Source organism: Anser brachyrhynchus (genome assembly GCF_964034855.1).
Source record: "Anser brachyrhynchus genome assembly, chromosome: 3".
NCBI classification, from domain to species: domain Eukaryota; kingdom Metazoa; phylum Chordata; class Aves; order Anseriformes; family Anatidae; genus Anser; species Anser brachyrhynchus.
This window is the reverse complement of record NC_137696.1, coordinates 92,583,501-92,609,345: the sequence shown is the minus strand read 5'-3', so window position 1 is coordinate 92,609,345 and position 25,845 is coordinate 92,583,501. Positions and strand designations below refer to the sequence as shown.

General features: G+C 35.6%; 1 protein-coding gene across 1 annotated transcript in view; it reads right to left on the bottom strand.

Moving 5' to 3' along the window:
- The window catches only part of IMPG1 (interphotoreceptor matrix proteoglycan 1), a 63,147-nt gene extending 55,732 nt beyond the window's left edge, over positions 1-7,415 (bottom strand). The window contains exon 1 of the mRNA XM_080583779.1: positions 7,236-7,415. Within this exon, the coding sequence (XP_080439905.1) occupies positions 7,236-7,302 (67 nt within the window). The 5' untranslated portion in view covers positions 7,303-7,415. The remainder of the gene's footprint in view (positions 1-7,235) is intronic.
- Between the last annotated feature and the right edge of the window lie 18,430 nt (positions 7,416-25,845).

The window sequence follows — 25,845 nt, the reverse complement described above, 5'->3', positions numbered from 1 at the left end:
TATTTTATTTTTTTTATTTATTTTTAGTGGTGATAAAAGGTGATACATTCAAAACCAACAGATAGAATTAGGTAATAGAAGTTTATTATTCTTGTTCAAAACCCTTTAACCTAGATTTACATTTTGGTACCAAAGACCAGTTTTAATCAACCAAGGTGCTTTGGAATGTCAGTAAGTGTGAAAAAATTCATATCTGCAAGTAGTTAACATTGGAAAACTAAACTAGACATCATAGCCTCACAGCTGTTCCATTCCTCCTAACTACTCACAGAAATCTGTGTGGTTTTCTATGCCAAATGGAGAAATACAATTGTTAAATCAACTGACTTCAGAAAGTAGGCTAAGAACATGGTTGTTAGAAACACTGTTTTTATGAAATGCAAACTTAGGTCTTATTACAGACCAACATAATATTTTCTCCCTTTCTAAACAGATAATTTAGTAACATAATTGAATTATTCTAACTATACAATTTATGATAAATGAACTGTGGTGAATTATTTACCTATTACAGTTGAAAATAGAAAATATAGTATGCCCCAGGAAGATTCTTCTGCTTTTGTGAATAGTTGTCATATACTGAGCAGCTCTGACTTTGCATTCACCATAGCTGCAGCCAGTACCAACCACAAATATTGAACATACAAAAAATCTGTAGTCAACACATGATTCTGACACATTTCTTTCCTAACTGAAAGAGCACCATAAGAAACTTATGTTTTCCTTGACACCTTATGTCACATTTAGAGTAGAAATATATCCCTTCTCTTTCAGACAGATAAGTGTAAATTCTGGTGAAGAACTCTCACTGTCCAGGGTGACCTTATTGCAGCTTTTCAATTCTTAAAGGGGGTTATAGAAAAATGGAGAGCAACTTTTTGCTCAGTCAGATAATGATAAGAAAAGAGGGAATGATTTTAAACTAAAAGAAAGGAGATTAATATTAGAGGTTAGGAGGAAATTCTTCACTCAAAGTGTGGTGAGGCACTGGCACAGGTTGCCCACAGAAGCTGTGAATGCCCCATCCCTGGAGGTGTTCAAGGCCAGGTTGGATGGGGCTTTGGGCAACCTGATCTAGTGGGTAGCATCCCTGCCCATGGCAGGGTGGTTGGAACTAGATGATCTTTAAGGTCCCTTCCAACTCAAACTGCACTATGATTCTATGGTTCTATGATTATTCTTCAGCTCTACTAGCCACTGCTGCTGGAATTCATAGAGAAGATACCATGCCATCTATCGTTTCATTGCCAACATCTGAATCCTGTAACTGTCCAACATTCAGACTAGAAACAACATTGAAGAATGATTGCTTTTAAAGCTGATGTATGAAACATATATCTATTTGTATTACATTGGACATCTTAAAAGCATTTGTCCTGAAATCCTATTCTATGATCTGATACTGTTTGCATCAAAAAATTAAAGAAAATGCTTTAAATGTTTGAGTAGTTCTAGGAGGAATGCATCCAATCTGCAGTGATGAAACACTCACTTGAGCACCTCCGCTATTCATTTTCTAACCAGTCTTACTCAAGATGTACAGCCACGCTCTGAGAAAGTCAGTGAGAAAGCATAAGTTCAAATTGCAGTGATATATAGCCATACTTATCAACATATCAACAATCACAATGGCACGAGTCAAAGAATCACAGTGCAGACCAGAATTTTCGAGGTAGCTGTATTAGGATAGTTGCCACCCAGGATCCAGCATCCAGGATCCAGAAATCACTGCGCCATCTCTTTGCTTGAACTTTTGTAACTGGAACTAGTCAATTTTTCTCACAGTTTAGGGGCACTCATCTTGCAATACAATCTACAGTCTCTAGTTAATTGATTCCTTCTTATTTTGACAGAGAGTGACTTGGTCTTAACCATACTGAATTTAGTTATCTTCCAAGATGAATAGTAGAGAAGCCTAAGTGTCAAGCTGCACAGATCAATTTATGTTGGAAGGATATCTGGAGATCATCTAATCCTATTCCTAGCTCTAAGCATGGCCATCTTCTGATCTAGATTCAATTGATCCACTTTTGATGGGGAAGAAGAGAGGGAAAAGGACTTCATTAGAACTGTCTCCAGCAGTGCCATAACCACAAAATCATAAAGTAAAATGTGAATATGCTACTACCTCCTGCCTGGAATTGCTGGAGTTTCTGTGTTGACTCATATGTATGAAAGATATACTTGGAGTATAATTACTGAAATTGGCACTTTAGGTAACTTAAGTTCAGGATCACTTAGGCTGTTAATATGCAATTGAATAAAATGTGAGAAAGCTAGTAAAGGTTCAGAGTGGTAAATAAGCAGGTGATCTTGGCTCTGCACCAAACAAGATATTTTAGAGAAAGTAGAACCTCACTACAGAAAAGGTAAACATGGAGGCCTAAGTGCAATTAGCTATGTAAGCTCCTAATTTTCCTAATTTTTAGAAAGAATCTTGGTCCTACTGACTTGCAGATGCCTGTGTGATTAGACAGTTGCTTTAAGACTCAGTTTGCTAAACTGGCTTGCAGATGCCTGTGTGATTAGACAGTTGCTTTAAGACTCAGCTTGCTAAACTGCAGTTGTTGTGTTTTATGACTAGTGCCTCATACAGGTCAGGACTTCAGTTTCTATGTTACACCTCAGGTCCTCATGCTTTGTCATGTGAGAATGATGATGTTGCTCTGTCAGGTAACAAGGTTAAAACAGGTGGTATTCTTGCGTACCATGATAAGGCATGCTACAATTATGTAAGGGTATATAAACGCCTACTCTGTAGCAAGTGCTGGGGTACTTCCAGGTGATTGTTAATTCTGTGATTCCCGGATATGATACTATTCTGAAGTGTCTGTCCAGTAAATAGAAGCTGATAGTGACTAAATGCCAGTATAGTACCAAGGCCCTTCTCCACACTTTTATAACCTACATCTATATGGACATACAAGAAGATAGACAGACAAATAGATAGACAGATATTTCTTTTTAGGATATGTGTTGTTTAATATCACACGTTCCTACAGGGAAGGAATTGTTTGAAATGCAGTTGTGCTTGCTAAGAGCAAAACGCACAAAATATGCAGGAAAGTGCACCTAATTTCTGATAAAAATGGAAGAATGATAGGGAAGGAGTAAATGTCTCTCATTTCAGATCCAAAGGGACTGTGAATAGGACAGAAGTACAAAAGTAAAGGGGAAAACATATTTTTCCCTCTGGGAAGAAAACGGGGTTTGCTACATCTGATGAACACAGGCCATATCACCTAGTGCACTGCTGAAGCTACTAGGACATCCCAGTCAGCTGAGAAATGGAGAATCCCCAAAACAATAATCTGTATTTCTAGCAGGTTAAGACCCCAAGTAAAGTTACTTTGTTGTAACCTACATTAAAAAATATATATTAAAAAGTTCGTATTATTACAATATATTAAATATATTATATTAAATAATTTTTACAAATAATTAAAAATAATTAAATAATTAAAAATTAAATCAGGTTGATTAATTAAAATAATTAAATTATTAAAATAATATTAAAATATATTATATTTTAATAATATATATTTTTAAAAAGTTTGTAAAGAGCAAAAGTATTTTATTATTAAGAATGTTTGTCTTGTCCACAATTGTTTTCCAAGATCCCCCCCCCACCTCCTCCCAGCTAATTGTTCAGTCACTTATAGTGTCACATATTTTTTTCTAATTACTGTGGAATGGATGTGATGAGAACTGGAATTAATCTTTAAGATTCCATGTTGATACTTTAGTATTTTTATACAAGTTTGTCTCTTAGTCAGGAAATAGCTAACAGTTTTGCATTTGTTTAAACAAACAAACAATATTTTACTTTTCATTTGTTTATAAGCACAACCAGGACAGTTAGCTTTAATTTGGTAATCCTTTTTATGGGTGAAAGTAGAGAATAATCTTAATGCACAAAGCTAATGCTTTCTGTTTTTTTCTTTCTTTGAAGATATATATTCTTTGACTTTGTTCTCTGTTTGGCACAGATTTGTTTAACCCTTTTTTTGAGGACAATTATAGTAATGAAGATCTGCAACAGTTATTGTTGAACTAGAACAGTCGAGAGGGAAGTGGTAAGTCAGAATGAATTAAAATGATTTTGTAGAGCACACAGAAAGCCTTTGTGTCCTAAAGAATGACTGAGTAAATAGAGTATATTTGCTTGCTGATTAAAAATTAACACTAAGAACTCTTGAATGTTCTCTCTCTCCTTTACATTCTTAGTATCAAGTGTTAGGATATACTCAGCATCAGTGTATAGTTTGGGGAGTTCAAAGCTTGTCTGTATTTTGCTGGTTAGTGTGAATATTCAATGTTTTACAATTCAGCAGTTAAAAATTACTGTAATATTTTGATTGTATATATATATTTTTTGCCATCACTCAGATTTTGTCCCCCTCACTTTCTCTGCCCCTTATTAGAGACAGTTTGTGTCAGGACAGTGGCAAAGATCTGAGTTCAAGTCCTGAGATCGTTTCCTGGAGTTTGGCACTAGCCATGGTCAAAGATAAACACTCCATCTCTGAGTCTTTATGTTGCACCCTACAGTTTCTTGTTTGTTATCTGTGGGATTGGAGGTGTTCCTGGACAGCCTCCAAATGCCTGAGAGATGGGTCTCAGTCCTAAAATAAGGTTTAGGAAGGACATTTCTGAGTAAGCCCCTTATTTTTCACCCTAAAACACAGATGTGAGTAAAACAAGAATTTGAGTTTCATATAGTTTTGTTCATAATGAAAAATAAAATAAAAAATGATTTGGATATTTTTATTCTTTTTATTCTTATTTTAAGATTGGAGTATTTTATTTCTTAATCTTTTATTTCCTAGTTTGTCATAGTTGAAATGTACTTTAAACTAGAATAGTCCTAAAAGCCTTGAATCAACTATGTTAGGATCTTTAATAAGTGATTAATATAAGTATTCAGACTACTGGGAGAGCATGTGTACATTTCAAAATATTTTCTCTACCTATCTGACCCTAATTCTCAGTCATAAAATAGCAGTTCTGAATGCATTCCTGTTCTGGTGAAGAAATTTCTTAAGACAAGCATTAAGTCCTTTGAGATTTGTATGTGTATTTGAGATAACAACACAGTTTAAAAATCCTATATATAGCATAATTATATAACAATAAAAAGCAGTTATGTATTTGTGCATACCAAATGTATTTTAAAAAACTGCTGGGAAGAAATTTTTCCAATTATCATTCACATACGTATATAGAAAAAACAATTTTTCCCTTGAAAGCCATCAAAAATTAGAATATTAAAAGGCTACTATAAAAGCTTTGATATATATTACAATGGCAGCTGAGTTGCTTGTTATATTTGGAAGGAGAAAAATACAAGATATAAAAAAGTCTTTTAGCTCACAGTTAAATCATTTTCTCCCTATTTCAAGATGCTATATGTAGTGTATTATTCAGCATTGCTTTCTGAATGTTGGTAGATTTTCCAAGTACTGAGTCTTCTACTGCATCTCTGAGGGGGATAATATACAGTTCTGTATTCCCCTCTGTCAAGATACTCTTCTATAATTTTGTGACAATCTTTTATGGGAAATGCATTATAACATACAAGCACAATTTATGGTGGGTGAAACTGTGACTCCACTTTTCACATTATTACTTTCTCATTGCATAACTATAAATATAGACTGTAATGATATCATCAACCATGCATGAATTACATGGAATTTATCTTTTTCCATCAGAGAATATGCAATTTAAAGTGCAAAACCAGTGTATTTTGATAAACCTTATTTTCCTTGTCAGAGATGAACTATCATTCATTCTCTCATTTTTGCCATAGTTCCAAACTATCATTAATGATTGAATAAGACTATTTGCATGAAATTAAAAAGTAAAATCAAAGAACAACAGAATATAAATCTAGTGTTAGCTAATGCATTAGTTTTTTCCAAGCATGTTTTCAGTACTGTAATTGTCCACAAGAGAAGATTTACATAATATCAATGAGATACATGAACTATTTTTTAAAGAAAATCTGTACACAGAAGAACAAGACTCAAAAACAAGTGATGTGGAGATAAAACTTTCCAATTCTTATTGACAGTAGACTATGTTTCATGCCATCTCTATTTCAATACCATTGGGAAGACTTCTCTTTTATTATTTTATATTCTTTGCATTTAATTAATATGCTTGCAGTTGACAGAAACTAGGAGGTCATTCATGTGGGCAAAGCATAAAACAGTTGTGATGTTGGCTTTTAATTTAATTTTTTTAAATATCAAAGCATAGACAGAAAAGTTAATAAGAAAACTCCCCACAAATTAAACACCTTCCCCAAACATCTAAATTGCATATGGAACCAAACAGGGAAAAAATCACACTACCATTTTTGTTTTTTGTTGTTGAAGAAGCTTTAAAATTGCCGTGAACTTTGTGATGTTTTTAAAGGGAGCAGTAGCTAGCTGTTGTACTAAGTACACCAAAGTTGTCAGTATTTCTGTTTACTTGCAAATAATTTCACATATTACTACTACATTTTATTTTCATTGAGACCTGTTTATTGGAATGCATTTAAAAATCATACTATGCATCACAAAAGGAATATATTTTGTCATGCTATTATAATTATAGGGTGGTTTCTTTCTATTTTAGCTTTTCCAAATATGTACTTATGTTAGCAGATATTTCCTTTTCATTTTCCTATTGTAATATTTATATTTTCTTGCTCGTTCTGTTCTGTGTATAATCCTTCTTAGCATTGCTGTTTCTTGTTTATTTGGCAGTATGTTCTATGCCTCCAAAATCTGTATTTCTAAAAGTTTTTGAAGTTGTTTCTGGTAATAGCTGGTAAATACAAAAATATATTTTACTTTCTCTTCATTTCAAAGATAGCAGATAATCTTTGACAATATCAACACTTCCTTAGACGTTCTTTCAGCTGTTTTGTTCCTTTCATATAATTGTTTTTGAAGTTATATATATATATTTTTTTTCATAACAGAGCATATGGAGGTGAATGGAAACTAAAATGCATCTCTTATAGAAAATGTAAAGCCAAGGGAACACACATGAAAAATATTGTCAACATTTCCATTTCCAACTTCATAGCTGTCTCACCAACTGTGCTGTCTCTATCTGAATTGTCAAGACACCAAATTCCAAACAAATAATTCGATAATGACAAAATGACCTGATCTTTCCACTTTTTTTTTTTAACCTATTAAAGTTAATTAATATAATCCTTTTATATATGAACTTACCTCTGCTTTCCTGAACTTGGAGAGCAAGGCAAATGACCAAAAATATTAATCCAGTTTTCAAATGCATGCTGTCTATTGATCATTCACAGTTTTCAAGAATAATCATGCAGGAAATAAGAATGTTGAGGTCAAGTAGAAGATTTTTTTCTTTTTTTTTAACAATTAAAATCTCCAAATATATTCCCTCTTTTTTTTTTTTTTTTTTTTTCTTTGTTATTTCTTCAGCTGTCCTCAGATGTGGGCTGCTTTGAATTGCAAGTAGGTGAAGAGTGGAATAGGTGCCAGAATTCAAGAGCTGGACAAATGCCTCCAATGCAAACACTTCTAGCCTGGGGGACTGGAGTGGTAAGACAAGAGTGACGACGTTTTAAAAAAAAGCAGTGTCTGTTTCGGGAATAATCTTTTTATCTGCTGCTCAGACATAATCCCTCTTATGGTCCAGCTGGAAGAGCTTTCTTCATCTTATTAACCTTCTGGAGCAGCATCTGTCAACCCCAGTAGACTTCAGCACCACCGCAATAAACAACGGAAGTCTCTTCTAGTGCCCATTGCCTTCAAACAGTGATCATTTGGGCATTCCAGAGGTATGGCAAGCGAGCAGAGGTGAAATCATGGGGAAAGATGATTGTGCTATTTCCAAACCTGTGATCACAAAAAACAGAGAACTTCCTTTGGAAAGGAAGAGAGCTTTCTCTGACAGAACATACTATATTCTGCTTTCCCACTACATTTGACTTGGAAGCCCCTCTCCGTCCTCATACCAAAAAGTTGCTGTTGTGATATTTCCATCATAGAATTGATGATGATGTTGTATGACAGCAGGGAAATGATGTGACTCAGCAGTAAATTGCAGCAATGTTCAGGGCTGGCACAAGTTGATTCCAAATTGGTTGTGGGGGGAGGGAAGGTGGTGCATGGAAAGAGAATGATAATGATAATGATAATAATAAAAATAATAATAATAAACATGGAAGGAAATGATGTTTCAAGCACACAGCTATAACCGGGCCAAGAACTGGCAGTGAGTGAATACAGTTTTCAAACAGCTCTGTTCCAGTTTCACAAATAACTACTCCTGTTACATATTTGGAATGTGTAAAAGTGCCATACTTTTTGTTTTCAAGAATGTTTTATAGTGTTTCAATAAACCTAAAAAACTACCAGGAGGGTATTAGTAAATGTCTGTCTCACTTAGAGATTTCTGTGCAACTGGATTTTAGATTAGGAAATATCTAGACTGGCAGCAACTCTGTTTTCTAGCTCTGTAAGTTCAAGTTGCTTTAAGAACAACCTTCATTTGAACCCAATCGGTATTCTATTTTTACTTAGGATTTAAACAATGACAACTTCCCTCCCTCCCTGACATAACCTAATTTTAACTACTTGGACCAGCTAGTAAAGAGACTGAGCTGAGACCAACAAGGTCTGCTTTTTCTTATTCTCCCAATCTTTTTCTGATTTTCAGTGCTCATTGTAATGCTTTATATATATTGTTTCATTTACATTGTTATACTGTTCTAACAAAACAAATTAGGAAGACCTTGTCAGTAGCACAATGAAAGCCAGCAGTGGAGATGATCAGGATATATACCAGAGAAAATTTGAGTATTAAAGAAGGCTCATTATTTAGCAGTACCAGTATTCAACTTTACATATTTTATATATCATAATCATATGGTATGTGGTATAGTCATATATGGACTACCTCTATGATCCACATAATCTTTAGTGCTCATTTATAAGCATGTTACAGTTGAAAGATGGAAGTTTCCCTAATATGTTATCTCATTGTTGATTGCTTCAGGTCTGGATCTGCAACTTTTGGAAGCACAGGGAATTTTTCTTATGGTAGTGGAATCCACTGTTTCTAGCATCATCTTCTGAAAGTGCAGGGTCGGCATTTCGGGAAATCACAGGCCATTTCTTCAGAGAACCCTAGGTACAAAAAACTGTATGGAATTTGGTAGGAATGTGATCCTTTAATTCCATTAGGAATCTAATTTAAGCATTGGACTGAATTTTAAAAAGTGCAATAAAGAGATTTACTTAATTGCTATGCAGAGTTAGTAGTGGAGTCTGAAGTAAGAATCAGAAATCCTTTCTTTTAAAAATGTTGGGTGAGCCCTTCTCATATAGGAGAAGACACACATTTAATAAAACATGCTTTGTATCTTTTAGAGAATTTAAAACAAACGTGCAGGAACAATCCTAGAAGATACCACAGTGTTGTTTAGCGTCAAGGTATGACTTTCAGAAAATATTGAGCTCCATGGGTAAACTTTGACTAAAAGTTGTAGGCTGGGAGTCTGTATACATTGGGATGCTGCTTAAATGATGAATATTTCAAGCTGTTTTCTGTTAAGGCAGCGCCTTCTATGTATTTCCATTTAATTAAGATTTTTTTTTTTAACTAACCTTGATAACTGGCACAGTGGAAGCAAACAAGAATGATAAACACTCATTAAATCTAAAGCAATATTATCTAGGGACCACTCCATCTCTAAGTACTGTAGTGTTTAATTATAGGTCACTGTTAATTAATCTGGAAGCATTTCTTCTAGTTGGTTTGCTGTCAACAATAATTATATATTCTTAAAGAGGCAATTAAAAAAATTCAACTGCAATTCAATAGTGCACAACAAATACATTACCAAGACATGGGAAGGGCAAAACTGTATACTAAAATATCCATTCATCCAAGATAAGTGCTCGTAAATGTTTTAAATCAGACCTGTTAATGGTCAACTCAATGAATCACTGCACATATCTAAAATGATATGCTGACATATTGTTTAAATACAACAAAAGCTGTTTCCTTTGTTTGCAGAAAAATAACAATTTAGGCCGTTGAGAATCCTGTTTTGAAGATGTTTTATGTAAATGGTGGGCAAGACTGAGGTTCAAGACATTGCCACATACAGATGATCTAAAAGTAGTTAAGTATAGTGCTAAATTTTAGGTACCCTACTTAGGTATGGAAATCAGGATGCCAGCTAACTCAAGTTCCCAATGCAAACAAGACAGATTTTCTCTTCCAAACAGCAGTCTAAATCATCTAAGTTTGTGTTCTAGTTTTAGATGTTCTGAGTCATTTCTCCTTCTGGTCAAGCAAACTGTTTTACTTATAATTTCCGCGCTGCGTTTCCCTGAGAAACTTGCCTCACCACAAGGAATGGTAGATTTGTACTTATGAAGTATTTTTTAAATAATCCCAAGTCTTTCTCTGCCTCTGCAGGAGCCAGACTGGTATCCTGCAACTGCTATGCAATAGACACAGATGTAGGCTTTTGATTAAAACTGAGGAAACCTGGATTCTTCTGCTCCCTACTTTGCTACTGAATTTGGCCAAACCAAGCCTTGTCTCTCAAACTCTGTATCTGCAAATGGAAGGGATGAAATTGGAGAGCTAGAAATGCATCTGTAGAAACAAACAAGAAACTAGATGTAAGAAAGATTTTTTTTCCCTTTCTCATGCAATTAAAATGTTGATAAAATATTTCACAAAGTATTTTTTAAATTTAAAAAGAAATGAATTGAATTATTATTTTATTTTTCAGATATTCTAGTTTCCATATGAAAGTTAGGCATCAGCACTACTCCTGTATTAATGAGTTTGTTGTGAAGAAAACAAGTTGTCTTTTTGTTAAGCTTTTCCAGTTGGGTAGTATTTGTATTTTGCCCACGACTGCTGTCCAGCCATTGTGTTTTCTTTTTCTTCCTGAACTAATGTAAAACTTACATTTAGTAAGTAAACAAAACAAAACAAAACAAAAACACAACAACAACAACAAAACAACAACACAAACCCATATCTCTCAGGAAGGTCAAAAAAATCTTGTTTTATTTCAAGTTTTTATTTATATTTCTTAGACAATTCCTCTTTCTCATGTCTCTCCTTAGTAACAGAGACGAAATAAGATCACATAAAGGAAAGATAGTTTGACACTAAGAAATGATATTTTCTGTCTGAAAGAACCGACCAGTGTCCAGATATTTTTCTTGCAGATGTCCTCTTGCTTTTCAGATCAATGGTTCTTTAAAACCTATTTCATCTGGAAATTCCTTCACTGTCCCCTCAAAACTGAACTTGGCCAGTGTATCCTGGAAGAGAGTCACACAACTCGCTTTGCTGGTGGTCATACACAGTGATAACACTGGGATAATACATTGAAATTCCTACCTACATTTCTATTGGGGTGTCATTAAAATAACAGTAATGCAGCAAATGCTGTGGAAATTAAGTTAGTTGTTAGTTTGAGTAAATGCCAAATTGGAGTAATAATTTAGTTTTGATTAAAGCAGTGAATTATATTGAGAGAAATAGCCAAGAAAAATATCGGTGATCCAAGGAAATCATAAGAAAATCAGAGGTTAAAGTTCTCTGGTTGTTCTCTGTTGTAGAGTTCTGGGTTGTGCAACTGACTCTTTAAAACAGCCTGTATACCAAAGGAAAGAGTTTTTGGAAAGATTTTGGTACTAACCTGGAGAACAACATCTCAGAAATTCTAACTTCAGTACTAGGCAAATTGATATAATTCATAACAAAAATAAGTATGATAGCAAGAATAATTTGGCTGATACAATGTTCTTGGATATCCAACAATTTTTAAGCTGTCCACCCTTAAAAAACTAAACTGTCATGGAATAAAAAAAATAAAAATATTCTCTATTAACAGCTTGTTATAAAATGAGAACTAAGGGAAAGAAGCAAGCATTTCAATAGTTAGGTGTTACCATTAGGTTTTAAACTGGAAGGGGGGTGGGGGGGTGGGGGGGTGGCAAGTAATATGATGACAAAATTTGCTGGTGGTACAGAACAGTTCAGAATCATTAAAATTTTGATTTCAGTAATAGTGAAAAGATACAGATCTGTGTCCTGATGCTGAATGTGAATAACTAAGCTGCAGAACAGTTTCCATGTAAGGGAATGTTACATAGGCTAGGAGTCTTTGGCCTGAAAGAGAGATGACAGAGGGGTAGAGGAGATTATTACATTATTTAGTTTTTCTCATAATATGAGAACAGGAAATTCCCCAATTTAATTTTCTGGTATCTATTTCTACCTTATTCCTGAGCCTTTCGTGTTCCCAACTCAGCAGCTTGTTGGGACAATACATTTTCCAATGTACTTATTTGTTTTTTGAAAAATTTACTTCCTTTATATAAAAATAAGAAGGAATTCAAGAAATTTGTGAATGGTCATCATGAAATGGGATACATATGCTGTTCCCATTTCAGTCTCTTGCACAAAGTCCATAATCACCATCAAACACTGAGAGGGCAAGCTAGGAACTGGATAATTTTATGCTTGCCTGTTCCTTATATTCGTTGCCTATCCATCTGCTATTGGCCATAAATGGAGCTGAGATAGAAGATTAACTGGGCCTTTGATCTGGTCCAAAATGGCTACTGATAGACACTGAGCTATAGTCCCTAACCCAGACTGCTCTGCCATTAACATCAAGCTTAACATCAAAGAGTTATAACAACAACTGCTCATACCGAATGGTGTAGCAACCTGGTCTTTTTCCTATGATAAACACCTTTCTCCTCCAAGGTGAGGAGCCTGATACTTCGCTCTGCAGTCTCAGCAAACTCTGTGGAAACCCATTCTGAACACAAAGCTGAAGCAGGTGATGGATTAATGCAGTTCTCTGTCTCCTTTCAGGAACATAATATTATACCTCTTCTGTAATCAAAAGATATCCCTAACGTTCTCTAGGGTCTTTAAAAAGCTTTGCTGTTTTGCCGTTGCTGACACAGTTAAGTAGTGCTAGCACCTCTTACTATTTAGAATGGGAACAAATGCTGTGGGCATACATTCTCATGAGGAGTTACAGGTACATCCCTGACAACTCCTGCTTGACACCATCATCAGTGTTTTCTTATAAATCTTTTTATGCTGTACACTGTTAAAATGCTTAATGAATTTAGATGCTGTTTCGTGTGATGAGGGAGATAAGGGTATGGAAAAATCATGGTATTAACTGAGTAATTCAACATAATTAAGAGAAAAATACTACAGTCTGCTGTTTCAGGATGATCTCTGATAAATTATGCTTATGTTATTAGTTACATGATCTTTCTTTGGTATCATTAAACATCTAAAAGGGATTATTATTATTATTATTATTATTATTATTATTATTATTAATTAATTTCTAGTTGGCAGTGACACAGCAAGCTGACCATTAGCTTCCAGTCAGTGGAGATAAAGACTACAGTACATCCGCTCAGACAGATTAACACATAGTTACTTGCATACTCATACACAACTTTCTGTTATTCCTGGAACTGCTTAAGTTTATATCATGGGGGGTTGTATTGAGCTGAAACATGTTTCTTCCAAATTGTTTTCCTCTTACTGATTAGAAAGAATCTTTGTTTTAGCTATTAGCTAAGTCTAAAGTTAGTTGATAGACTCACTGCTCACAAAACAGTCCTGGGCAGTGTAGCAAATTAAATTGAATACTGCAGTTACCAGTTATAAAAAACTAAAATTACCAAATGTGTTTCTCTATGTGAAGCAAGACATGCAGAGATGTGGTCTTTTAAAATATATATTGTCTAAACAGAAGCAGGAAAGACATGATTAGCTGGTAGCTCCACTTCATTTTATGACAATTGGAAGAAGAAATTTAATAGTGAGTAAGAAGGCAAGAAGGGAAAGTATGAAGTGTTTGGTGTGCTTGTATCCCCATACTAGCTTAGTTTTTCCTCTGTGAGAAATTTGGCATTTCCTTTGTGAGAAATTTGGCCCTTTACTGCTGAGTCTAACACTGTTCTCTTTTTTTTCTTTCACAGTTTTTTTCCCAGCTATTCCTCATCTTGCACAACAGCTGCACAGGTTCATCAGTATTTTACTTTTTAAATTTACCAGATGAGAGTGAGATATGAAAGGACCATATTTCCTGTGCACAGGACTGATCTAGTAGACAAGAATTTTTGGCTGAAGAAATGGTCTTACAAAAAAGCTAGTATGTGCACCAGTGTTGTGTGGTACTTAAACTGTTGAGAGAAGAAAAATTTAAAACCTAACCAGAAAAATAAAAAAATATGCACAATATGTATGCAAATTTATTTTTTATTTTTATTTTTTTTGTGGAAGCTATAGTATGCTAAGCTTAACTGCTTTGCTAACAATTTCTTACTCTCCTTTTTCAGGAGATGAGTGTTGCTTTTTTTTTTGCAGCAAGGAACAGGTGAACCTTGGACCTGCTCTGACAGTCAGCAGGACTCTTTTGGTCCTGACCATACCCCAAAACTTCCTGACCTACACATGTGATGGCAACTGTCATTAACAAAGTTTAACTCTAGCAAGTGTAAATATCCAAACATAACTCCAAGATTTTATTAACCAAATGCAAGAAACTGGAAGTAGTTTTGAGGTTGCATTGAACTATGCCTGGCAAGCTTTGGAGAAATATTTAAGTAACTTAAAGCACTGCTGTTATCTGTATTATTGGTCTTTTTGCTTCAGTTACTTTCAGTAATATACCAAACAAACTGACTTTACATGTCCTGGCCTATCATCCTATCATCTAAATAAGCTTATTTTATGTTTTTGATGGATTTCTCTCTCTTCTCTATGCAGCTGACAGTATCATACATGTATCATACATGTCATTGCTTAGACAATGCATTCTGTGTCTGTGTAGAAGCTTTTTTTTTTTTTTTTTTTTTTTCCAGTGTGTTGTTGCTGTGTTGCTGCACTCTTACATGGTTAACTTCCATGTTATGGTTACCACCGATGAAACTCCTTTATGGTTTGTTGTATATACTATTACCAACATTGCCATTATTCAGATCATGTTTTTTTCCTTGTATCATTAGTCACCTTGTTTTAAAATGTTAAATAAAGTTGTAGTATCATTTTAGATTCTTTCCAAATGGCTCTGTGGCAGCTGGGGCTAATTCTGCATCTCACTGCTACATTAGAATCAAAGAATTGCAGAATATCCTAAGATGGACGGGACACACAAAGATCATCGAGTCCAGCTCCTGGCTCCACACAGGACCACACAAAACCGTATGTCTGAGAGTGTTGTCCAAACACTGCTTGAACTCTGGAAGGCTTGGTGCCATGATCACTGCCCTGGAGAGCCTATTCCAGTGCCTGACCATCCTCTCAATTTGGAAATGCAGCTGATACAGCCTAATGACACAGAGATGTTTATACTAGGTCTTTCAAACCATGTTATAATTGTTGTTTGTATTGTTCAGCTGCCCTTTCTCATTTTGATATTTTGTTATTGATAAACTTTAAGGAGAATAAACAATAGATAAGCTCTTATTCATTGTACATTCCAAAGGGAAAAAAAAAATGCTTTGACTATTTTCTGTGAAAAATAAGGTATATTTTTATTGTTTCTGAAAGTTGTAATTTTGAAGTCATTCTCATGTTTAAATATTGCTTTTTCATTTTCATTAAGCAGCTTGAGAATTTGTCATATATTATTTAATCAGGTTGTGACCTTGTTTTTCTATGAAGTTGTTGATTGCCATTAATTTTTCTTTCTTACAGATTTTTATTTCTGGAAGTGGTTTCAGTTTCAGTGTACTAGTCTGTAGGGTGAAATGTATTATACATGCACTACTGTGCATGCTGAGTAGTTCTGGGATGTTTAACTTTGAGAAGACTCAGGGGGATCTTAGCATTTTTTAAAGTGATGGGAAGGGGTAAAAGAAACAGAACAAACCTCTTCTCTGTGGTGTCTCTTGAAAGGATAGAAGGCAGTGAGCACACACTAAAAGGCAAGAAATTTTGTTTAAACATTTAAGCACACATTTTTGTATATAAGTGTGATCGAACACTGGAACAGTGTTCTCTAGAGAGGTTGTAAAGTCTCTGTTCTTGAAAATATTCAAAATCCAACTGGATGTGGTCCTCAGCAACCTGTTCTGACTGACCTGGGTCTTAACGTGTGGTTAGACTAGATGACATCCAACATTCCTTCCTACTGTATCCATTTTGTGGTTTTATAATTCTCTCACAATGAGTGAACAGAAACAACTGTAAATGGGCAAGTAACTTTTTCAAATTTGTTTCAACACCACTTTAACCTGCTATAGGTCCTCTACAAGCCACATTTATCTCCAAACAGTATTTTCAATGCGATTCTTTGATGTGGCCAATATATTTACACACAAATATTTTAAAGTCTAACCTACACAGAACAAGAATTTACTCAATGTACAGTTAGGAATATATTACGTATAGAAAGCTGAAATTATATTTTAAAGAAAGAAAATTTTAGACTAAGAAAAACAATAAATTCTAGAATTTGTTCATTTCTGAAACACAATTTTGGGGTCTGGCAAAAGTTCCTTTGTGTGCATTGTTAGAAATGGTGTCAATCACATGTTCAGGTTTGTATTTTAAAATCATACTTCTTATCAGTGATTGCTAAAATAGGCTTCAATGCTCCAAGGTATCCTGTATAAATGTTCAGTTAAAGATGACCCATTCTCATAAAAGAGCATACAGGATTGGCCAAAGTAGGACAGGAGTTCAAAAATGTTTTCACAGTATAAGCAGGATCAATTGTGGTTGTTACTTCCAGCTTATAACCTGCATCCTTCAGCTAGGGTGCGGTTACTCTCTACATAGGATCGATGTTGCACATGGATGGCAGGAAGGGAGAATCTGCATCAGGAAATCTGTTGTTCCTGGGTGAGGTCCTGTTCCTCCCCCTTCAGTCCAGAATTAACCCTAAATTAACCCTTCAATTTTTCTCTGATCTATTTTTGCATATATATATATATACACATATTAATTTACATTCTCCACCAAGGTAGTATTTATTCAAACATCCCATTTTGATCCTCCGCCCTAGTGAAAATTTGTTCTGTCTGGTCTTCTTTCATCGGGTTTGCACCCTCTCAATTTCTACCTTCTCTTTTCTGACCATTTCATCCCACCTCCTAATTTCATTCTACTTCTTTCTGCAGTTTTCTCATCTTCTCCATGTCCTTGACCTGAAGGTGCTTTCCAGCCCACCACTGTGTGTTATTTTGGAAACTAAGAATGGAGGATTGCTGTGGTGTTTAACTGCTATTCCTGGTTGGTAACTCCAAAGTAAGAGAAGCTACTTATATGTTGTACAATGCCACCCTCCACTGGCAGGTTCTCCTTCCCTCTACATTTCACTGGAGCCTACAGCAACACATATATATCCCCCGCCTTCAGAATTCACAAGAGAATTATCATTTAGAAAGGCTGCATATCTTACATTTTTATTAGGAAAAAGAAACAATGCCACTGTACCTTCCTTCTCACCCCCTGCATTGGATTCTGTTATCATGACCGTTTATTTCACTCATTTTTTTCTGATATCTTTTTAATTCTGACTCCCATTTCTTGATGGCTACCTTGATGGCTGGTCCCCAGCTTTCCCATGACACAATACAAAGCATACTCCAGAAACCAGTCCTTGTTTTTAACTAGACTTGGTGCTCTGCTCAATGCAAATGGAAAAGGACATTTTACATGGATTCCTGCCACCTCAGCTCTGAAATAAGTGGGGATTTAAAGAGATGGGGTCCCTGGGGCTCCTTAGCTGTCTGATCTGGAACAGCAAAGCATAGGTACCCACCAGGATGCACTAGCTTTTTGCACCACATCAGCACTCAACCAGACAAAAGCTTTTGGAGAAACCAGCTCAAGGCTGATTTTGGTTCTGAGGATGTTAAAACAAATAGCATTCTGTATAACAGCTATACCCCTGTAACAATGAGCCCCTGAGTGAAACACACTGTAGGCAGGCTGAGTATTCTAAGAGCAATAACCATTCAGGACTGCCTCCTTGCTATAAGCCCATTAATGGCAAGACAGGATTGTGCCTCTGTCCCTTTACAGTTAACACTGCAGCCATCAGTCTGCCTTCTTACAGTCTGGCTTATGAATACTTCTCCCTTGTACCATGCAGCCACCTTCTGCAACCCCTGAGCCTCCTCTCTCACAGACTCCCATCTCAGCCTCCCTCCCTCTCCTTGCCTCTCTTTACCATCCTGTCTTCTGACTATCTGTCAGCTAATCCCTTACTAATTAAACTCTGCCCAAAGGACAAGTAAACAAGAGTAGCTGACATGAAATTTGCAGGCAGTTGTTCCTCTTGCTCTGTTTGTATATTTAATCCTTTGCGCTAGCTTTTATCAGCTTGTCTGTTTAGATAAGAAGCTGTTGTGGAGCAGGGATGCTGTGTATATATTGTGCAAGCTCCACTTTCCTAAGCACTATGGTAACAAACATAATAAGAGCTAATATCACACAGTGCTTGAAGGTCATTAGAGGCAGCTGTTGCCATATCTTGGTGGTGCTAGTGGCAGCTATTTTACTGCTGCCTGCTGGAGATCTGCTTCTGTAAACAGGTCCTGCTTATGGAACTCAACACCTTCACTGGCACCATCAAGTTAGGCTGCAGGCTCTTTGGGGGATCAGATGGTTTCCTGGGCACCAGCTACCATGAAAAATGTTCATTTTTTATAGAACACTTTAATAACATAACCCTTAAAACATACAAGTCTCATTGACATTTCTTTACATGCATAGGGACATGAGGACATGGGTACATGTGGCACTGGGTTGCATCTTCAACTTACTTCCTCAAGAAGCTTGAATAGCATAAGATGAAAAGAATCAGTGTCTTTGGAAGGTTACCACTGCCTTGTTTACTATGGATGCCTATGGTTTCAGCTTGAATGACCTTTGTTGAGACCTTCTGTAACTTGTGTAGCAATACCCGAAGTCCATTTGTGTTTGCGTGCAGCTAATGGTGGGGCCCCAGCAGCACATGCTCAGCATTGCCTGTGAAAGTGAGACAAGAAAAAAAGAATGTAAGCAGTCAGGCAGTGCAAAGATCCATGTTACATTTTTTTTTTTTTTTTTATTTTAGCAGTAACTGAATTATTAGCCGTGGTCATCCTTATTTGAAGCACAGAACCATGTGGAATCCTGAGTTAGGTTATGTGGTAGCTCCTGTCATGGGAAGCCCATGCAGGGTTTGAACATATTGTCTCGCCCTACTGTCTCACATGGGTAAATGTGTCCGTCGTATGTCAAGAAGGTCCTGCTTTCTTGGGACCTAAGTTTTCTCTGAATATAGAGAGGTGGGTTTTCTATATAGGCTACTTGCTCAAATACCTTTCATCAGTCAAATCGCCCTGCTTCATAGGAATTTTGTCATGGGGTGTTTGCTTTACCCTAGGAAAGGAATAAGCAAATGATTGTCCATGCTACTACAAGAACAAGGTGAAATCAGCATTCTGTCCATTTTTCATACTGAAGATAACATCAAATGGTTACTTATCCCCATTTTTCTTTCCATATTTTTTTCCCCTGGATCTCATTTTCATCCAAGGCAGGCATGTCTCCATAACTTAGCGTAGAAACTGGAAGCTGGAAAGCATTGACTGTTCTGAGAAATAAAATAGCTTTCTGAGAACAATGCAAGGGAATGCCTTGTGGGAATTCCTGAAAAAAAAAAAAAAAAAAAGAGGAAAATACTTATTAATAAGCTACTTTGCTGTGTGCTTAGGGCTTTCATGAATAAGCTTGTGGGATGTCTGTGGCTGATCTGAGCTTCAGGTCAGGGTTTTGGGTCAGTTATATCAGGCAGGGTGCTGTACAAATTGATAGACAGGCCTTCTGACAATCAAATGGGACAGTTTCTTGAAGTGGTATCTTCAGGACTCCAGGTTTCAGGATTAGTGCTGTCTGGATTTGTGGTCAGAAATCTGCCAAATCTACTCCTGCAACATGTATGTGGGATACCGTGTGAGACATTCTTTTCACAGGAAGTCTAACACTGTGGTAGGATATGCAGTGATCAGTGGCCACTCTGGGAAATGTTACATGTTTTTAAGCTCTGTGCTAAAAAACATAACTTGTCTAAGTCAATAAAAACTCCAAACATGCTTTAGGCACTATGACACATGATGGTCAGAAAAGAGAAGTTGATTAGTGTAGATTAAAAGGATGAGTTGTTGTTATGGAGCTGATTAGCAAAAATCCCTCAGATTTTGAGATCCCTCAGACCAGGATTTCATCCAGAAGCATAATGCAGAAGCAGAAACCAAGTGTAAAAACCCAAACAAACCTACACAATCAAAAGAGAATGGAATGCAGATGTTAGAATGAAATAAAGTGGGTCATAAGGAAGAAACAGAGAGAGAAACAGAAGGTCCAATAGCAGCAAACACCTAATGATAAGAATGTGAGGAGTAATAATGATGGAAATCAATGAATATGGTGTTATGCATATTCATTAAACACCCAAGAAAAAAAGGTGACTTTTGCCTAAATCTCATAGAATTTTGATAAATCATATAAAAAGTTGGGAGACATGGACTGAGGTCTAATCTTAGAAATATTTTACAAATCTGTGTGTAGAACCACTGTCAATATTCCTACATTGGCTATGAAAGTGAGCTAGAGTACTCCATGTTCTTTCATAATGTAAATTTTTTTTGAATACAGAAACAGACTTCTGTTCTGCCACAATATGACAGGCTGATCAAATTTTCATAATTTGTAATAGCCTCTTATCAGTATTCATTTTATTCCTAACGCAGTAACAATAAGTCTCATCACATGTGACAAAAAAATATTCCCAATAACAAAGGCAACAGAGATTAAGTAACATGGTAAAATTTTTCCAATTCATTAAATTCCATCAGCAAGACTTTTGATATTGATTTCCTGTAGCACTTTGGAAACATTGTTTACCCAGCAAATATCACAACAAAATAAACAAATAAGCAAAACTGGTAAATAAAACATCTGAATTTATAGGAGCTGTTTTGAACCCATGCATGTTGCATGTCTCATGGGAACAAGGCTGGATAAAAATGTCATTCATGGTGATGAAGAATTCTGATTCTATATACCCAGATCTAGAGGTACAAGTGGTTCTCCTGGCAGAAAAAAACATTTCTCTATTGAATACAACCACTAGGTTGGCTGAGAAACATAAAACAAGACACATAGCTCTTCATTCAACATTACAGAGCCCACTAAAATATACAGGAAGGTTTCTGTAATACATCATCATTTCTTCAAAATCACATCTGTATTCACAAAGAAGGAGAAATGTTTTCATATTATAGTTGACTTTAATTCAGAAAAGCAGTTAATTTGACAAATTTGGGTTGCTATATGTTATGTTACAGGCTTAAATTTATTACATTGGTTAAGTTTTATTACTTTCCTCAAATAATTTCATGCTGTAGAATAGTTGTCAGTTTAAGTGTTTTATGAAAGTAACTGAAAAGTCCCACATGGGACTTAATCATTTTCTTCTATAGAATTCAGATAAGGATTGCAGCAGATGGGTCTACTGCAAACTTGCACAGACTGATGGGAGGACATCTGCTGAACGGGAAGACAGCTTCTCCTTCCAGAAAATTGCACAGAGCCAGTAACATCAGATAAGTATCTTATATTTGCATTACTGATTCTTCTTCTTGTAACCCTCTTAGTAGACTGGATTTGTGCTTTTTTAGTGAAAGTGCATTGCCTTTCAGCTCTTAAATTAGCTTTATTCTAATTCCCTTAACACACAACAGATGGAGAGCTATAATCTGAAGGGTCCTGTAACAAAGTGTCCCAAGTATACTCTTAATAAAAGACTTGATTGCATCACATATTTGGCTTGAGTTCTACAAATTAATGTATAATTAAAGTACGTGATTAGTCTAATCAAAACTACTGTTTCTGCTTGTGAACAATGTGTAGCACATTTGCATGTGTTTGTATGACTGAAACCCTGTGTACAAGCTTTTCTTCAGTTAATAGTTTTCTAATTCAATATAATAAACGTATTTTTCTCCTTCTCAGATTGTCAGCTACAATTTACAGAGACAGCAAGCTTAGAATGATATATAAATAAGTGGCAAAAACATGATATAAATAAAACACTAAGCCAAACTAGCTCTTTGTTTTGAATTTTAGATTTTGGTTTGTTTTGGATTGTGACTGGATTATAAAAGTTGGCTGCAGTTTCATAGAGACCTTATTATTTATTTATTTATTTTTAATACAAGAATTTAAATGCATCTGGACTCCACAAAGATTGGTTCAAATGCGAATGTATCATGACGCATTTTGTCAGAAACTCTTTAAAAAAATATATAGGTCATTTATGGTATTTTCTACAGAATATAAAAAATAATGAAAAGTAAGAGGTTCACTAAAAATATTTTTGCTGAAACATCTTGAGTGTGGGGAAACTTACACAGTCCTACACATGTTCATAATACTTGAAGCAATATAAGGCAAATAATAGGAACATACATCTTTGTTAAACTGCAGAGGATAAATTGCCATTAAAATACCAGCATTTCTTTCAGTGCTTTAGGAAGGTAATTAGAATCACTGCTACAGTAGTTGCTTTTGTTACATTTGTACAGACTTCATTACAGAGAAAAAAATATTCAATATCAGTGAATTCTGATGCTTTTGAATATATTTTCCACTTCATAATATAAAAGGGCTTTGTGAAATTCACTTGACAGCTGCTGAAGCATTAGAGAATATGAACATATTGTAAGGCATGAGTTCAGTTTGCTAAGTCAGAGGACAGAAAATCACCTTTTCTCTCCTCAGTTTATGCAAGGCTTATTTGCAAGGCTTATTTCATGTCCACAAATGCAGGATAGATACTTTGATATTTATGGTTGGTGCTGAAACTTCCAGCACTTGTTGAGTACACTGTGGATATGCATTCCTCTACTTGATAAGGCAGAAAACAATTACCTTTTCAATATAACACAAACTGCTCTGCTTTGCTTTAATTGTGCAGTCAGTGCTCTTGTTGAAGTTGATTATGGTCTCGAGGGAATAACTGTGTAGTATCTTATACCCATGTTTGTGTTTTATGATTCATTGTTCACTTTTTTTAGTGCTTCTTAACTAACTTGTGGCAAATACAAGGGGACATGACTATAAAACTGCTAAGTCTGGAATTCCAGTCTAATGAAAAACTGTAAACTTCTGAGAAAATCAACAAATTTTCAACCCCACAGAATCTGCTCTGTTATTCAGGAGATTTTATGTTGCACAAGGAGCATGGGTAGAGAGCAAATGCCAGACAGCTGGAAAAAGGCACAGGTGCAAGCAGAGAGGGAAAGGAAGATGCAGAGATGCTCATGGCACATGAGCAACTCAGTCTGACCTTTAGTTCTCATTGGTGAAGCTAATTAATCTAAACTGGGCAAACCAAAGGGGTTGACTTAAAGGCCAGTTGACAACATATTGTCCTAGTGAGTAAAAGGAACAATGCTACTTAACTAGGATTAGCCAATTGATGTTTCTGGATATGAAATCACTTAGATTCTGCCAAATAGTAAATAACAGACCTTAAAGAGGATAAAAGTATTTAATAGGATAGTAACAAGTGTAAATGCATCAAGCAGACTTCCCAGAACCGGTGTAGTTCAACTCTGCCTTGCTTACCAGGCACTATGCACCGTACAGTCCCTCACAGTGCACAGGGACATCTAATGACTGAATCAGAGACTGCAGTTAAACATATTCCTCATGCCATAGATAAGAAGTGTACACTCCTCAAGGAGAGGCTGGGGTGGTGCAGGCAAGGCAGGTGTTCAGAAAATTACCTCACCTCTATACAAATATTCCCTTACAAAAACCAAATAAAATTGAGTATTATTTGAATAAGAACCTGAAGAAAACTGTCAACTGAATAAGTAACTGAGATAATCCTGACCTATGCAATATTAAAACTAATTGAAACAACCTAGCACCATCAACCCCCTAACACCCACCTATACTTTGCCACCAAGCAGGGTGTAGCTTTAGAGTGACAGGAGATACCTATATGTAAAAAAATCAGAGTACTGCTCATACAGGAAAATTATCTTAGCAGTCTTTGTAAGGCATAGGAATTGAAGGAAGTGTAATTAGAATAATGTTCTCGGATTTTATAAATTTGGAATGAATTCTCCGTTCATCCACAGATATTCTGTGTGACCTTCAGAAAAGCCCTTGAGCCAGATCCCCAAGGCTGCAGTCTGGGAGAGTCAGGGATTTGCCAGGCTTTGATGATTTGGAGCCTTGTTGATCGGTCTAACTCATTTCCATAAATCTTGCCTATCTCTGGGAGGATGAACATGTTAAAAAGTGCTTTTTTTAATAGTGAGGGCATTTGAAAATTGGAAGGATGATTTGTGTAGGTGCTGTTCTTACCTATACCTTCAAAAGGTGTCTATAGAGTATTTGTTCACATTTATTATTCACAAGGAGTCATTTATGTATACAGATATCTTGTGTGTGGTATCATAGCAACATCTGTGAGTTTAGATGGGATGATTAATTTGTACGTATTTTGCCCTCATTCTTGGCTTTTTGCTACTCTAGTAATTGTAACATGTATCTACATTATTGCTGTATTAAAATACTGTATTTGAAACATAATAATTAACAGCAGCTGCTGCAAATGTTTTTTGCTTTCTGTTTATTTTTAATGAAGTTGACGCTATTTTAATGACTTGTTTGAATCATAATAATAAACATTTCCTTTCTTACATAGGATAAAATTTTCTTGAGTTTTTCAAGATACCAGACAAAGCAATATCAAGACAAGGTTGATGATCTGAATAAAAGCACTGACAAAGAAGTTTTTAGCTGGTTAATTCTGTTTTCATCAAGAGAGGTGTCTTCAGTGGGAATTATAAAAAAAAAAAATCATTGAACTCTGATATTATTAAAACAAAAAGATAGACTGCCTGTCATTGCCTGCTTAACTTTAAAACCTTTCGAGGATTTCTATAACTCCCATCGGCTACCCTCCCACCCCCCCCAAAATAAAATAAAATAAAATATCCCTGACAGGTTTTCTCTATGTTGGAAATGCCAGTGGACTCTGGGGACCTCTTCTCATTCTTTATAGGCTTCCCTGTTGCCTTTAAATCATTGATATAATGTTTCTCCATATGATCTCTCTTTCCTTATAAAAATCTATTTGAAAATCTCTCTCCTGGGGAATGAAACCAAAATCCTGTCTTTGAACATTCTCTCTGTTTGTGTCGCTCTCATAAGATGGATTTTCAGGAATCATCTTTATCATCTTTTCAGCAGTTACTGAAGCATGAGTGATCGCTTATTTGTAGAGAAGATAAGGGCTGCTGTAAGTTCTTTACATAAGACTAGAATAGCAGCTTTACTTTTGGAATCAGAGAGATTGTTTGAATTTACTTGTGCTGCTCCAATTTGTGCATTTTTTTCAGACTCCTCCTTCTAAAATTATCAAAAGTTCTGGAGTCACAGAGTTGTAGACACAGACAACAAAAATGTTGTGAAAATGCCTTTGTGCTCTGGCTCAGTTTGTTTACAACTTTGATTATTAAGAGACAGGAATGAATGTAAAAAGAAAAGGAAAATATCCAATATGTTTGTTAACAGTAATTCTTTTCTACTGAGAGGAGTTAAAGCAATGACAACAATGGTGTACCCCTTTCTTGATTACAGTTTTTAAAGGTTTAGGTCTGCACAGTCAGAAATATGTTCAGCTTCAAAGGAACTGTACAGTCATTGGAACAGAATTTGTCCCGATGTATTTATATACCTGCAGACATATAGGCCACTGGAAAACAT